The sequence below is a fragment of the Oncorhynchus tshawytscha genome, linkage group LG31 (assembly GCF_018296145.1).
Source record: "Oncorhynchus tshawytscha isolate Ot180627B linkage group LG31, Otsh_v2.0, whole genome shotgun sequence".
Taxonomy (NCBI): domain Eukaryota; kingdom Metazoa; phylum Chordata; class Actinopteri; order Salmoniformes; family Salmonidae; genus Oncorhynchus; species Oncorhynchus tshawytscha.
Window position 1 is genome coordinate 35,260,494 of NC_056459.1, and position 11,793 is coordinate 35,272,286.

The window sequence follows — 11,793 nt, forward strand, 5'->3', positions numbered from 1 at the left end:
CACTACCTTCTTGTTGCAGTATCTTTAACCCCTCTCGTGCCTCAGTGTGCAGGTCCTCTAGGTACTGAGGGCGACTGCCCTCGATGAACACATTCTCCTGGTAGTGTGTGGAGGCTGTGTAGTGAACTGTCAACTCCTTCTGTTCATCCAGACACTTAGGACCAGCTAGGGAGGGAGGGAGGGAGGGAGGGAGGGAGGGGAGAGGGATGGAGGGCGGGAGGGAGGGAGGGAGGTGAGAGGGGGAGAGAGGGAGGGAGGGAGGGAGGGAGGTAGGTAGGGAGGGAGGGAGGGAGGGAGGGAGGGAGGGAGGGAGGGAGGGAGGGAGGGGAGGGAGGGAGGGAAGAGAGAGAGAGAGTTTAATCCAGGATGAAAACCAGTACCTAGGAGATGTGGTAGAATGCTGACATGATAAAGGGTTGTGACTGAGGATCAGATGGTAGAGGTTCTGGTAGTGTGCTTACAGACAGGACAGGACACCCTACAGACTGGAGTAGCTGTTCAGTGACTGGCACCCGGGGCTTTAGAATGTATTCCAGTACCGAGCAACACTGTGTACGGTACTAATGAAGGCATTACAGCTCTAGAACATCCTGACCCTTAATCAGAGTACACTGACTCCCCTTTCTGGTCTTCCATCCAATACCACATTATCTCCTGCTGTCTGTCCTTCTGCTCCCCTTTTCACCTTTCCTGACCCTTTAGCCTCTGTCTGTCTGTCTGTCTGTCTGTCTGTCTGTCTGTCTGTCTGTCTGTCTGTCTGTCTGTCTGTCTGTCTGTCTGTCTGTCTGTCTGTCTGTCTGTCTGTCTGTCTGTCTGTCTCTCTGATGTATTTAATTTCTGCTCGCTTAGGGGTCTCTCTGAATCTCTCTGTCCCACCACCAGTCTCTCTGGTCCACCACCAGTCTCTCTGTCCCACCACCAGTCTCTCTGTTCCACCACCAGTCTCTCTGTCCCACCACCAGTCTCTCTGTTCCACCACCAGTCTCTCTGTTCCACCACCAGTCTCTCTGTTCCACCACCAGTCTCTCTGTCCCACCACCAGTGTCTCTGTTCCACCACCAGTCTCTCTGTCCCACCACCAGTCTCTCTGTTCCACCACCAGTCTCTCTGTTCCACCACCAGTCTCTCTGTCCCACCACCAGCCTCCCACCAGTCTCTCTGTCCCACCACCAGTCTCTCTGTTCCACCACCAGTCTCTCTGTCCCAACACCAGTCTCCCACCAGTCTCTCTGTCCCACCACCAGTCTCTCTGTCCCACCACCAGTCTCTCTGTCCCACCACCAGTCTCCCACCAGTCTCTCTGTCCCACCACCAGTCTCCCTGTTCCACCACCAGTCTCCCACCAGTCTCTCTGTTCCACCACCAGTCTCCCTGTTCCACCACCAGTCTCCCACCAGTCTCTCTGTTCCACCACCAGTCTCTCTGTTCCACCACCAGTCTCTCTGTTCCACCACCAGTCTCTCTGTTCCACCACCAGTCTCTCTGTCCCACCACCAGTCTCTCTGTCCCACCACCAGTCTCCCACCAGTCTCTCTGTCCCACCACCAGTCTCTCTGTTCCACCACCAGTCTCCCACCAGTCTCTCTGTCCCACCACCAGTCTCTCTGTCCCACCACCAGTCTCTCTGTCCCACCACCAGTCTCTCTGTCCCACCACCAGTCTCTCTGTTCCACCACCAGTCTCCCTGTTCCACCACCAGTCTCTCTGTTCCACCACCAGTCTCTCTGTTCCACCACCAGTCTCTCTGTTCCACCACCAGTCTCTCTGTCCCACCACCAGTCTCTCTGTTCCACCACCAGTCTCTCTGTTCCACCACCAGTCTCCCACCAGTCTCTCTGTCCCACCACCAGTCTCTCTGTTCCACCACCAGTCTCTCTGTCCCACCACCAGTCTCTCTGTTCCACCACCAGTCTCTCTGTTCCACCACCAGTCTCCCACCAGTCTCCCTGTCCCACCACCAGTCTCTCTTTTCTACCACCAGTCTCCCACCAGTCTCTCTGTCCCACCACCAGTCTCTCTCTGTTCCACCACCAGTCTCTCTGTTCCACCACCAGTCTCTCTGTTCCACCACCAGTCTCTCTGTTCCACCACCAGTCTCTCTGTTCCACCACCAGTCTCCCTGTTCCACCACCAGTCTCTCTGTTCCACCACCAGTCTCCCTGTTCCACCACCAGTCTCCCTGTTCCACCACCAGTCTCTCTGTTCCACCACCAGTCTCTCTGTTCCACCACCAGTCTCTCTCTGTCCCACCACCAGTCTCTCTGTCCCACCACCAGTCTCTCTGTCCCACCACCAGTCTCTCTGTTCCACCACCAGTCTCCCACCAGTCTCTCTGTCCCACCACCAGTCTCTCTGTTCCATCACCAGTCTCTCTCGGTATGTGTGTATCATTGGCGTCTCACCACACACTCAATGCTCTGTTTGGGGCACAAGCTGCCAAGTGAACTTACGAGCGGTGTGTGCGTGTTTGTGTGTGACGGTCTGCTAGGCAGACGTCCCGCCTTAGCCACCCCGGAGGGCTAACCCCAGATTGTTTAATCCCCAGCCTTTTCTCGCCCTAGGTAGTCCATATGGGCGAGGCATCCCAAATTGCACCCTATTCTCTATAAAGTGCACTAGAACACATAGGCACCCTGGTCAAAAGTAGTGCACTACATAGGGAATGGGATGTCATTTGAGATATAGCTTTGGTATGGTTCCAAGATAAACATGCTGCTGCCTTCCTAAGTGGCCAGGGAACTCAACAGAGAGGTTAGAGTAGCGAGGAGACAGAGAGGTTAGAGTAGTGAGGAGACAGAGGGGTTAGAGTAGTGAGGAGACAGAGAGGTTAGAGTAGTTAGGAGACAGAGAGGTTAGAGTAGCGAGGAGACAGAGAGGCTAGAGTAGTGAGGAGACAGAGAGGTTAGAGTAGCGAGGAGACAGAGAGGTTAGAGTAGCGAGGAGACAGAGAGGTTAGAGTAGTGAGGAGACAGAGAGGTTAGAGTAGTGAGGAGACAGAGAGGTTAGAGTAGTGAGGAGACAGAGAGGTTAGAGTAGTGAGGAGACAGAGAGGTTAGAGTAGCGAGGAGACAGAGAGGTTAGAGTAGCGAGGAAACAGAGAGGTTAGAGTAGCGAGGAGACAGAGAGGTTAGAGTAGCGAGGAGACAGAGAGGTTAGAGTAGTGAGGAGACAGAGAGGTTAGAGTAGTGAGGAGACAGAGAGGTTAGAGTAGTGAGGAGACAGAGAGGTTAGAGTAGTGAGGAGACAGAGAGGTTAGAGTAGTGAGGAGACAGAGAGGTTAGAGTAGTGAGGAGACAGAGAGGTTAGTGTAGTGAGGAGACAGAGAGGTTAGAGTAGTGAGGAGACAGAGAGGTTAGAGTAGTGAGGAGACAGAGAGGTTAGAGTAGTGAGGAGACAGAGAGGTTAGTGTAGTGAGGAGACAGAGAGGTTAGTGTAGTGAGGAGACAGAGAGGTTAGAGTAGTGAGGAGACAGAGAGGTTAGTGTAGTGAGGAGACAGAGAGGTTAGAGTAGTGAGGAGACAGAGAGGTTAGTGTAGTGAGGAGACAGAGAGGTTAGTGTAGTGAGGAGACAGAGAGGTTAGAGTAGCGAGGAGACAGAGGTTAGTGTAGTGAGGAGACAGAGAGGTTAGAGTAGCGAGGAGACAGAGGTTAGAGTATTGAGGAGACCTGTCCTTTTAGTTCAGTTAGTCCTCTGTCACCATCTTTCTCTTTCTAGTCTTTCACCAGTCCTCTGTCACCATCTTTCACCAGTCCTCTGTCACCATCTTTCACCAGTCCTCTGTCACCATCTTTCACCAGTCCTCTGTCACCATCTTTCTGTTTCTACACTGATAACCTGAAAGAGGATTCAAGACATATCTGATCTCTCAAACATCCACCCTGTTTGATCTCATGTCTATAAACAGGTTGTGTAGAACCTCTCAAACATCCACAACAAGTTGTCCCTCATTCAGACACAAGACTACACCAAACAGCCTATCAACCAAACAAGTCATCGAACATAAAACACACAATCTTCCAGATCAGCAACAACATAACTCCCATCTTCACTCACCTTTCTTCTTGAAGACGGAGAGCAGAGAGCGAATGTTTTTCCTCAGGTACACCACCATGTTTACACTGAGACCATTACACGGAGGAGAGGTAGAGACGAGAATAAACGTCCAACCAAAAGTTACTATTTTATTCTCTGTGGACTGGAATCAAACCAGAGAGGAATCAAGACAAGTGTCTAGTTGTTCTGGATAAAAGTGTCTGTGAAATGATGTACAAAATCTAGTTGTAGACTACTTACTCAAACCTCTACAGGTCTAGTTGTGTTTGTATTCTCTGTCTGGGTCTAACTGGTCTGTTGTAGAATTACAGAATCATAACGTCTTGGCCTCCTAGTCGCTGTCAGTAACAGTTTTGGCGAAAAATGACCAAAATCTTTTCCCAATCTACAGAGGTCAGTAGTAGTCGTCTTCTGGCTGTCTCTGTCTGTCTGTTTTGTAGTGGTCTGCAATAGTCTGTGGTAGAGTTAAAGAGTCACTATGTTTAGTCCCCGTTAGCCTAGCTAGCTCAGTGACAGAATGACTGGTTAGCCCCTAAGTAGGTTGGACACGAGGAGCCTTGCATGCACCCTGAGCCTAGTAGCCAATCCACTGCTTTATCCTTCCCTCCACTAGAACGCCCCTCTCTATTGTCAGACAAGGACAAACCCCCTGAGCGAAACGGCTGTCCAAGTTTTGTCTTGTTTTGCTGAGCTTAGACACACGTGCACGAAGAGACGCACACACACACACACGAAGAGACGCACACACACACACTTGCATACACGCACACACACGTACACACACACTCCTCTCCCCCAGGAGTTCCTTGTTAATGCCAACTGAGTTTTGAGTCTTAGAATGAGGGGGGACCCGTTGACGTACTGTACTCACACAAACACTAGGGTGTTGGTGCTGGGAGTTGGTGCTGGGCGTTGGTGCTGGGAGTTGGTGCTGGGTGTTGGGGCTGGGCCTTGGTGCTGGGCCTTGGTGCTGGGCCTTGGTACTGGGAGTTGGTGCTGGGAGTTGGTGCTGGGCGTTGGTGCTGGGCGTTGGTGCTGGGTGTTGGTGCTGGGTGTTGGTGCTGGGTTGTTGGTGCTGGGTTGTTGGTGCTGGGCCTTGGTACTGGGAGTTGGTGCTGGGAGTTGGTGCTGGGAGTTGGTGCTGGGTGTTGGTGCTGGGAGTTGGTGCTGGGAGTTGGTGCTGGGAGTTGGTGCTGGGTGTTGGTGCTGGGTGTTGGTGCTGGGTGTTGGGGCTGGGCCTTGGTGCTGGGTTGTTGGTGCTGGGTTATTAGTGCTGGGTTAGTGGTGCTGGGTTGTTGGTGCTGGGTTGTTGGTGCTGGGTGTTGGGGCTGGGTTGTTGGTGCTGGGTGTTGGTGCTGGGTGGGTAGGGATGGGTGTTGGGGATGGGTCGTTGTTGCTGGGTTGTTGGTTCTGGGTTATTAGTGCTGGGTTATTAGTGCTGGGTTGTTGGGGCTGGGTTGTTGGTGCTGGGTTGTTGGTGCCTGGTCATTGGGGCTGGGTGTTGGTGCCTGGTCGTTGGGGCTGGGTCGTTGGGGCTGGGTTGTTGGGGCTGGGTCGTTGGGGCTGGGTCGTTGGGGCTGGGTCGTTGGGGCTGGGTCGTTGGGGCTGGGTCGTTGGGGCTGGGTCGTTGGGGCTGGGTTGTTGGGGCTGGGTCATTGGCGCTGGGTTGTTGGGGCTGGGTCATTGTGGCCTGGTCGTTGGGGCTGGGTTGTTGGGGCTGGGTTGTTAGGGCTGGGTTGTTGGGGATGGGTCATTGGGGCTGGGTTGTTGGGGCTGGGTCATTGGGGCTGGGCTGTTGGGGCTGGGTCATTGGGGCTGGATTGTTGTGGCTGGGTCATTGGGGCTGGGTTGTTGGGGCTGGGTTGTTGGGGCTGGGTTGTTGGGGCTGGGTTGTTGGTGGCGCTGGGGATGAGTTTTGGGGCTGGGTAATTGGTGGTGCTGGGTTGTTGGGGCTGGGTTATTGGTGGTGCTGGGTTGTTGGGGATGAGTTTTTGGGGCTGGGTTGTTGGGGATGAGTTTTTGGGGCTGGGTTATTGGGGCTGGGTTGTTGGGGCTGGGTTGTTGGTGCTGGGTTGTTGGGGCTGGGTTATTGGTTGTGCTGGGTTGTTGGGGATGAGTTTTTGGGGCTGAGTTTTTGGGGCTGGGTTGTTGGGGCTGGGTTGTTGAAGTATGACCCAGTGGGGTCAGATCAGAAGACTGGAGGCATAGCTTAGTAGGGGCGTGGCCTTAATATAGTTATTTTTGGCCACCCGTGAGAGTTAATATAATTCCACATTTCTATCAATAACATTCCAAAACATCAATGTATTATAATATGTCATAAACAATCTTAATATTCAAGGAGAATGTGTAAAATACCCCAAAATTAAGGAACATTTTAATTTGAAGTATGTAAACATCTCATTGGTGGCCAATAAGATATATTTGAAAGCCACATCCACACACGCACACACACGCACACACCAAAAAACCCTGTACACACTCGTCCCATACAAGAACCAAAACAAAACTATCTTAATTAACAGCAACCTAAACGATGTTAAAGATTGGAAACGTGCCATTACACTGAGTACCGCGGCAGATGCCTCTGTCGCAGACAACCAACAGAGGTCAGAGATGGTGTGTATGTGTGACAGCAGAGAGGTCAGAGATGGTGTGTATGTGTGACAGCAGAGAGGTCAGAGATGGTGTGTATGTGTGACAGCAGAGAGGTCAGAGATGGTGTGTATGTGTGACAGCAGAGAGGTCAGAGATGGTGTGTATGTGTGCCAAAAACAAGTTTTTTTTTTATTTTCTCACTCATTCTTCCTGGTAGATTCTCACATGCCCTCCAGTTTATGGACTAAGTGCTGGTTCTAGCTATAAATAGCAATCATCATATTCTCAGTTCACATCAGCTCAGATAATGGCGCATCCCCTTTTAAGTCTGCTTGACTGTATACCAATGTTCCACTCTGTACCAGAGCTTTGACTCTCTTCCCCTCGACGGCTGCATCTATCCTGAATTAAGAAGCCCCCGCAGGGGGACTAGAGCTAGGTTACACTTCCAGCCAGCTATAGGTTACACTTCCAGCCAGCTATAGGTTACACTTCCAGCCAGCTATAGGTTACACTTCCAGCCAGCTATAGGTTACACTTCCAGCTAGCTATAGGTTACACTTCCAACCAGCTATAGGTTACACTTCCAGCCAGCTATAGGTTACACTTCCAGCTAGCTATAGGTTACACTTCCAGCCAGCTATAGGTTACACTTCCAGCTAGCTATAGGTTACACTTCCAGCCAGCTATAGGTTACACTTCCAGCCAGCTATAGGTTACACTTCCAGCCAGCTATAGGTTACACTTCCAGCCAGCTATAGGTTACACTTCCAGCCAGCTATAGGTTACACTTCCAACCAGCTATAGGTTACACTTCCAGCCAGCTATAGGTTACACTTCCAGCTAGCTATAGGTTACACTTCCAACCAGCTATAGGTTACACTTCCAGACAGCTATAGGTTACACTTCCAGCTAGCTATAGGTTACACTTCCAACCAGCTATAGGTTACACTTCCAGCTAGCTATAGGTTACACTTCCAACCAGCTATAGGTTACACTTCCAACCAGCTATAGGTTACACTTCCAGCCAGCTATAGGTTACACTTCCAGCCAGCTATAGGTTACACTTCCAGCCAGCTATAGGTTACACTTCCAACCAGCTATAGGTTACACTTCCAACCAGCTATAGGTTACACTTCCAGCCAGCTATAGGTTACACTTCCAACCAGCTATAGGTTACACTTCCAACCAGCTATAGGTTACACTTCCAACCAGCTATAGGTTACACTTCCAACCAGCTATAGGTTACACTTCCAGCCAGCTATAGGTTACACTTCCAACCAGCTATAGGTTACACTTCCAACCAGCTATAGGTTACACTTCCAACCAGCTATAGGTTACACTTCCAGCTAGCTATAGGTTACACTTCCAGCCAGCTATAGGTTACACTTCCAGCCAGCTATAGGTTACACTTCCAGCCAGCTATAGGTTACACTTCCAGCCAGCTATAGGTTACACTTCCAACCAGCTATAGGTTACACTTCCAGCCAGCTATAGGTTACACTTCCAGCTAGCTATAGGTTACACTTCCAACCAGCTATAGGTTACACTTCCAGCCAGCTATAGGTTACACTTCCAACCAGCTATAGGTTACACTTCCAACCAGCTATAGGTTACACTTCCAGCCAGCTATTGGTTACACTTCCAGCTAGCTATAGGTTACACTTCCAGCTAGCTATAGGTTACAATTCCAGCCAGCTATAGGTTACAATTCCAGCCAGCTATAGGTTACAATTCCAGCCAGATATAGGTTACACTTCCAGCCAGCTATAGGTTACACTTCCAGCCAGCTATAGGTTACACTTCCAACCAGCTATAGGTTACACTTCCAACCAGCTATAGGTTACACTTCCAGCCAGCTATTGGTTACACTTCCAGCTAGCTATAGGTTACACTTCCAGCTAGCTATAGGTTACAATTCCAGCCAGCTATAGGTTACAATTCCAGCCAGCTATAGGTTACAATTCCAGCCAGCTATAGGTTACAATTCCAGCCAGATATAGGTTACACTTCCAGCCAGCTATTGGTTACACTTCCAGCTAGCTATAGGTTACACTTCCAGCTAGCTATAGGTTACACTTCCAGCTAGCTATAGGTTACACTTCCAACCAGCTATAGGTTACACTTCCAGCCAGCTATAGGTTACACTTCCAGCTAGCTATAGGTTACACTTCCAACCAGCTATAGGTTACACTTCCAGCCAGCTATAGGTTACACTTCCAACCAGCTATAGGTTACACTTCCAACCAGCTATAGGTTACACTTCCAGCCAGCTATTGGTTACACTTCCAGCTAGCTATAGGTTACACTTCCAGCTAGCTATAGGTTACAATTCCAGCCAGCTATAGGTTACAATTCCAGCCAGCTATAGGTTACAATTCCAGCCAGATATAGGTTACACTTCCAGCCAGCTATAGGTTACACTTCCAGCCAGCTATAGGTTACACTTCCAGCCAGATGGATGGATACCCTTGTAAAACAGTTACCTTCCTTCGTCTATCCTTTCTTGCTTGTATAGGCCCCTGCAGATCTGTGCAGATATATCAGCAGATTGATATTTACATTTATTTGTCAACATATTGTAACTCTGCTTATATCCACTTTCATCCAATGCAAATGTAAGACAGGTTTTTTTTGGGTTTGTTGCTGTCGTTGATTCTTGATAAAGGAAACAGTTTGAGTCTTTAGATGGGTACTAGACGTATCTAAATCATTTGTGAGAGACGACTCAAATAAAGTATCACTCCTCCACTGCTCTGGCTGCCCAGTCCGGGGTGCTTGGCAGTGGGTGAAATGGTCTAAGCCAGTGGGGGGCTGAGCTGAGACCACCAGGGGAGCAGCTTTAGAGATGGGCCCACTGCCAGTAAGAATTAACATACTATAGTCAGTCTTACCTTAACTATCTTATCACCCCTCACTCCCTGCTGTTGGTCTCTCTCTCACTCCTCTTGTCTCCTCTCATTCATATCATGTCCCTGCTGTCTCTCTCTGTCTCTCTCATTCCTTCCACTTCTCTCTCTCTCTCCTATAACCCAGAACACAGTCTCTTATAACCCAGAACACAGTCTCTTATAACCCAGAACACAGTCTCTTATAACCCAGAACACAGTCTCCTATAACCCAGAACACAGTCTCCTATAACCCAGAACACAGTCTCCTTTAACCCAGAACACAGTCTCTTATAACCCAGAATACAGTCTCCTATAACCCAGAACAGTCTCCTTTAACCCAGAACACAGTCTCTTATAACCCAGAACACACAGTCTCCTATAACCCAGAACACACAGTCTCATAACCCAGAACACAGTCTCCTATAACCCAGAACACAGTCTCCTATAACCCAGAACACACAGTCTCTTATAACACAGAACACACAGTCTCCTATAACCCAGAACACAGTCTCCTATAACCCAGAACACAGTCTCCTATAACCCAGAACACAGTCTCCTATAACCCAGAACACAGTCTCCTATAACCCAGAACACAGTCTCCTATAACCTGGAACACACAGTCTCCTATAACCCAGAACACACAGTCTCCTTTAACCCAGAACACAGTCTCCTATAACCCAGAACACACAGTCTCCTTTAACCCAGAACACAGTCTCTTATAACCCAGAACACACAGTCTCCTATAACCCAGAACACACAGTCTCCTATAACCCAGAACACAGTCTCCTATAACCCAGAACACACAGTCTCCTATAACCCAGAACACAGTCTCCTATAACCCAGAACACAGTCTCCTATAACCCAGAATACACGGTCTCTTATAACCCAGAATACACAGTCTCCAATAACCCAGAATACACAGTCTCCTATAACCCAGAACACAGTCTCCTATAACCCAGAACACACAGTCTCCTATAACCCAGAACACAGTCTCCTATAACCCAGAACACAGTCTCCTATAACCTGGAACACACAGTCTCCTATAACCCAGAACACACAGTCTCATTTAACCCAGAACACAGTCTCCTATAACCCAGAACACACAGTCTCCTTTAACCCAGAACACAGTCTCTTATAACCCAGAACACACAGTCTCCTATAACCCAGAACACACAGTCTCCTATAACCCAGAACACAGTCTCCTATAACCCAGAACACACAGTCTCCTATAACCCAGAACACAGTCTCCTATAACCCAGAACACAGTCTCCTATAACCCAGAAAACACGGTCTCTTATAACCCAGAATACACAGTCTCCAATAACCCAGAATACACAGTCTCCTATAACCCAGAACACAGTCTCCTATAACCCAGAACACAGTCTCCTATAACCCAGAACACAGTCTCCTATAACCCATAACACAGTCTCCTTTAACCCAGAACACAGACTCTTTTAACCCAGAACACAGTCTCTTTTAACCCAGAACACTCTTCCCCCACCATTTTCCTGTCACACACCGATCTTTGCTCTGTCTCTGGTATCTTTTTTATGGGCCCCTTGTTGTTCCACAGGCCCCTTATTTTAATATTCATTAGAAGACCTATAGAGACACCATCTGGCCCAGGGGGAGGGGAAAGAGGAGAGAGGAGAGAGGGGAGGGGAGAGGGGGAAGGGGGAGAGAGGAGGGGGAGAGGTGAGAGGGGAGAGAGAGGGGGAGGAGGGGGAGAGGTGAGAGGGAGGGGAGGGGTGAGATGGGAGGAGAGGGAGGGGGGGAGGGGTGAGATGGGAGGGAGAGAGGTGAGATGGGAGGGAGAGGGGGAGAAGGGGGAGAGAGGAGGGGGAAAGAGAGGGGAGAAGGGGGAGAGAGGGGAGAGAGGGGGAGAAGGGGGAGAGGGGAGAAGGGGGAGAGGGGAGAGAGGAGGGGGAGAGGTGAGAGGGGAGAGAGGAGGGGAGAGGTGAGAGGGGAGAGAGGAGAGAGGAGACCTTGAGGTGGGGGCCTTGAGGTGGGGGGCCTTGAGGTGGTGGCCTTGAGGTGGGGACCTTGAGGTGGGGGCCTTGCGGTGGGGGGCCTTGAGGTGGGGACCTTGAGGTGGGGAGCCTTGCGGTGGGGGCCTTGCGGTGGGGGCCTTGAGGTGGGGACCTTGAGGTGGGGACCTTGAGGTGGGGGACCTTGAGGTGGGGGCCTTGAGGTGGGGGGCCTTGCGGTGGGGGGCCTTGAGGTGGGGACCTTGAGGTGGGGGCCTTGCGG

At 50.4% G+C, this 11,793-nt stretch overlaps 1 protein-coding gene across 2 annotated transcripts in view; it reads right to left on the reverse strand.

Moving 5' to 3' along the window:
- Positions 1-11,793, reverse strand: part of LOC112267218 (uncharacterized protein KIAA1522 homolog) — an 89,247-nt gene that overhangs the window by 19,564 nt on the left and 57,890 nt on the right. For both annotated transcript variants that reach the window (XM_042310161.1, XM_042310162.1), the window contains one exon: positions 7-165. In XM_042310161.1, coding sequence (XP_042166095.1) covers positions 7-165 — 159 coding nt within the window. The remainder of the gene's footprint in view (positions 1-6; positions 166-11,793) is intronic.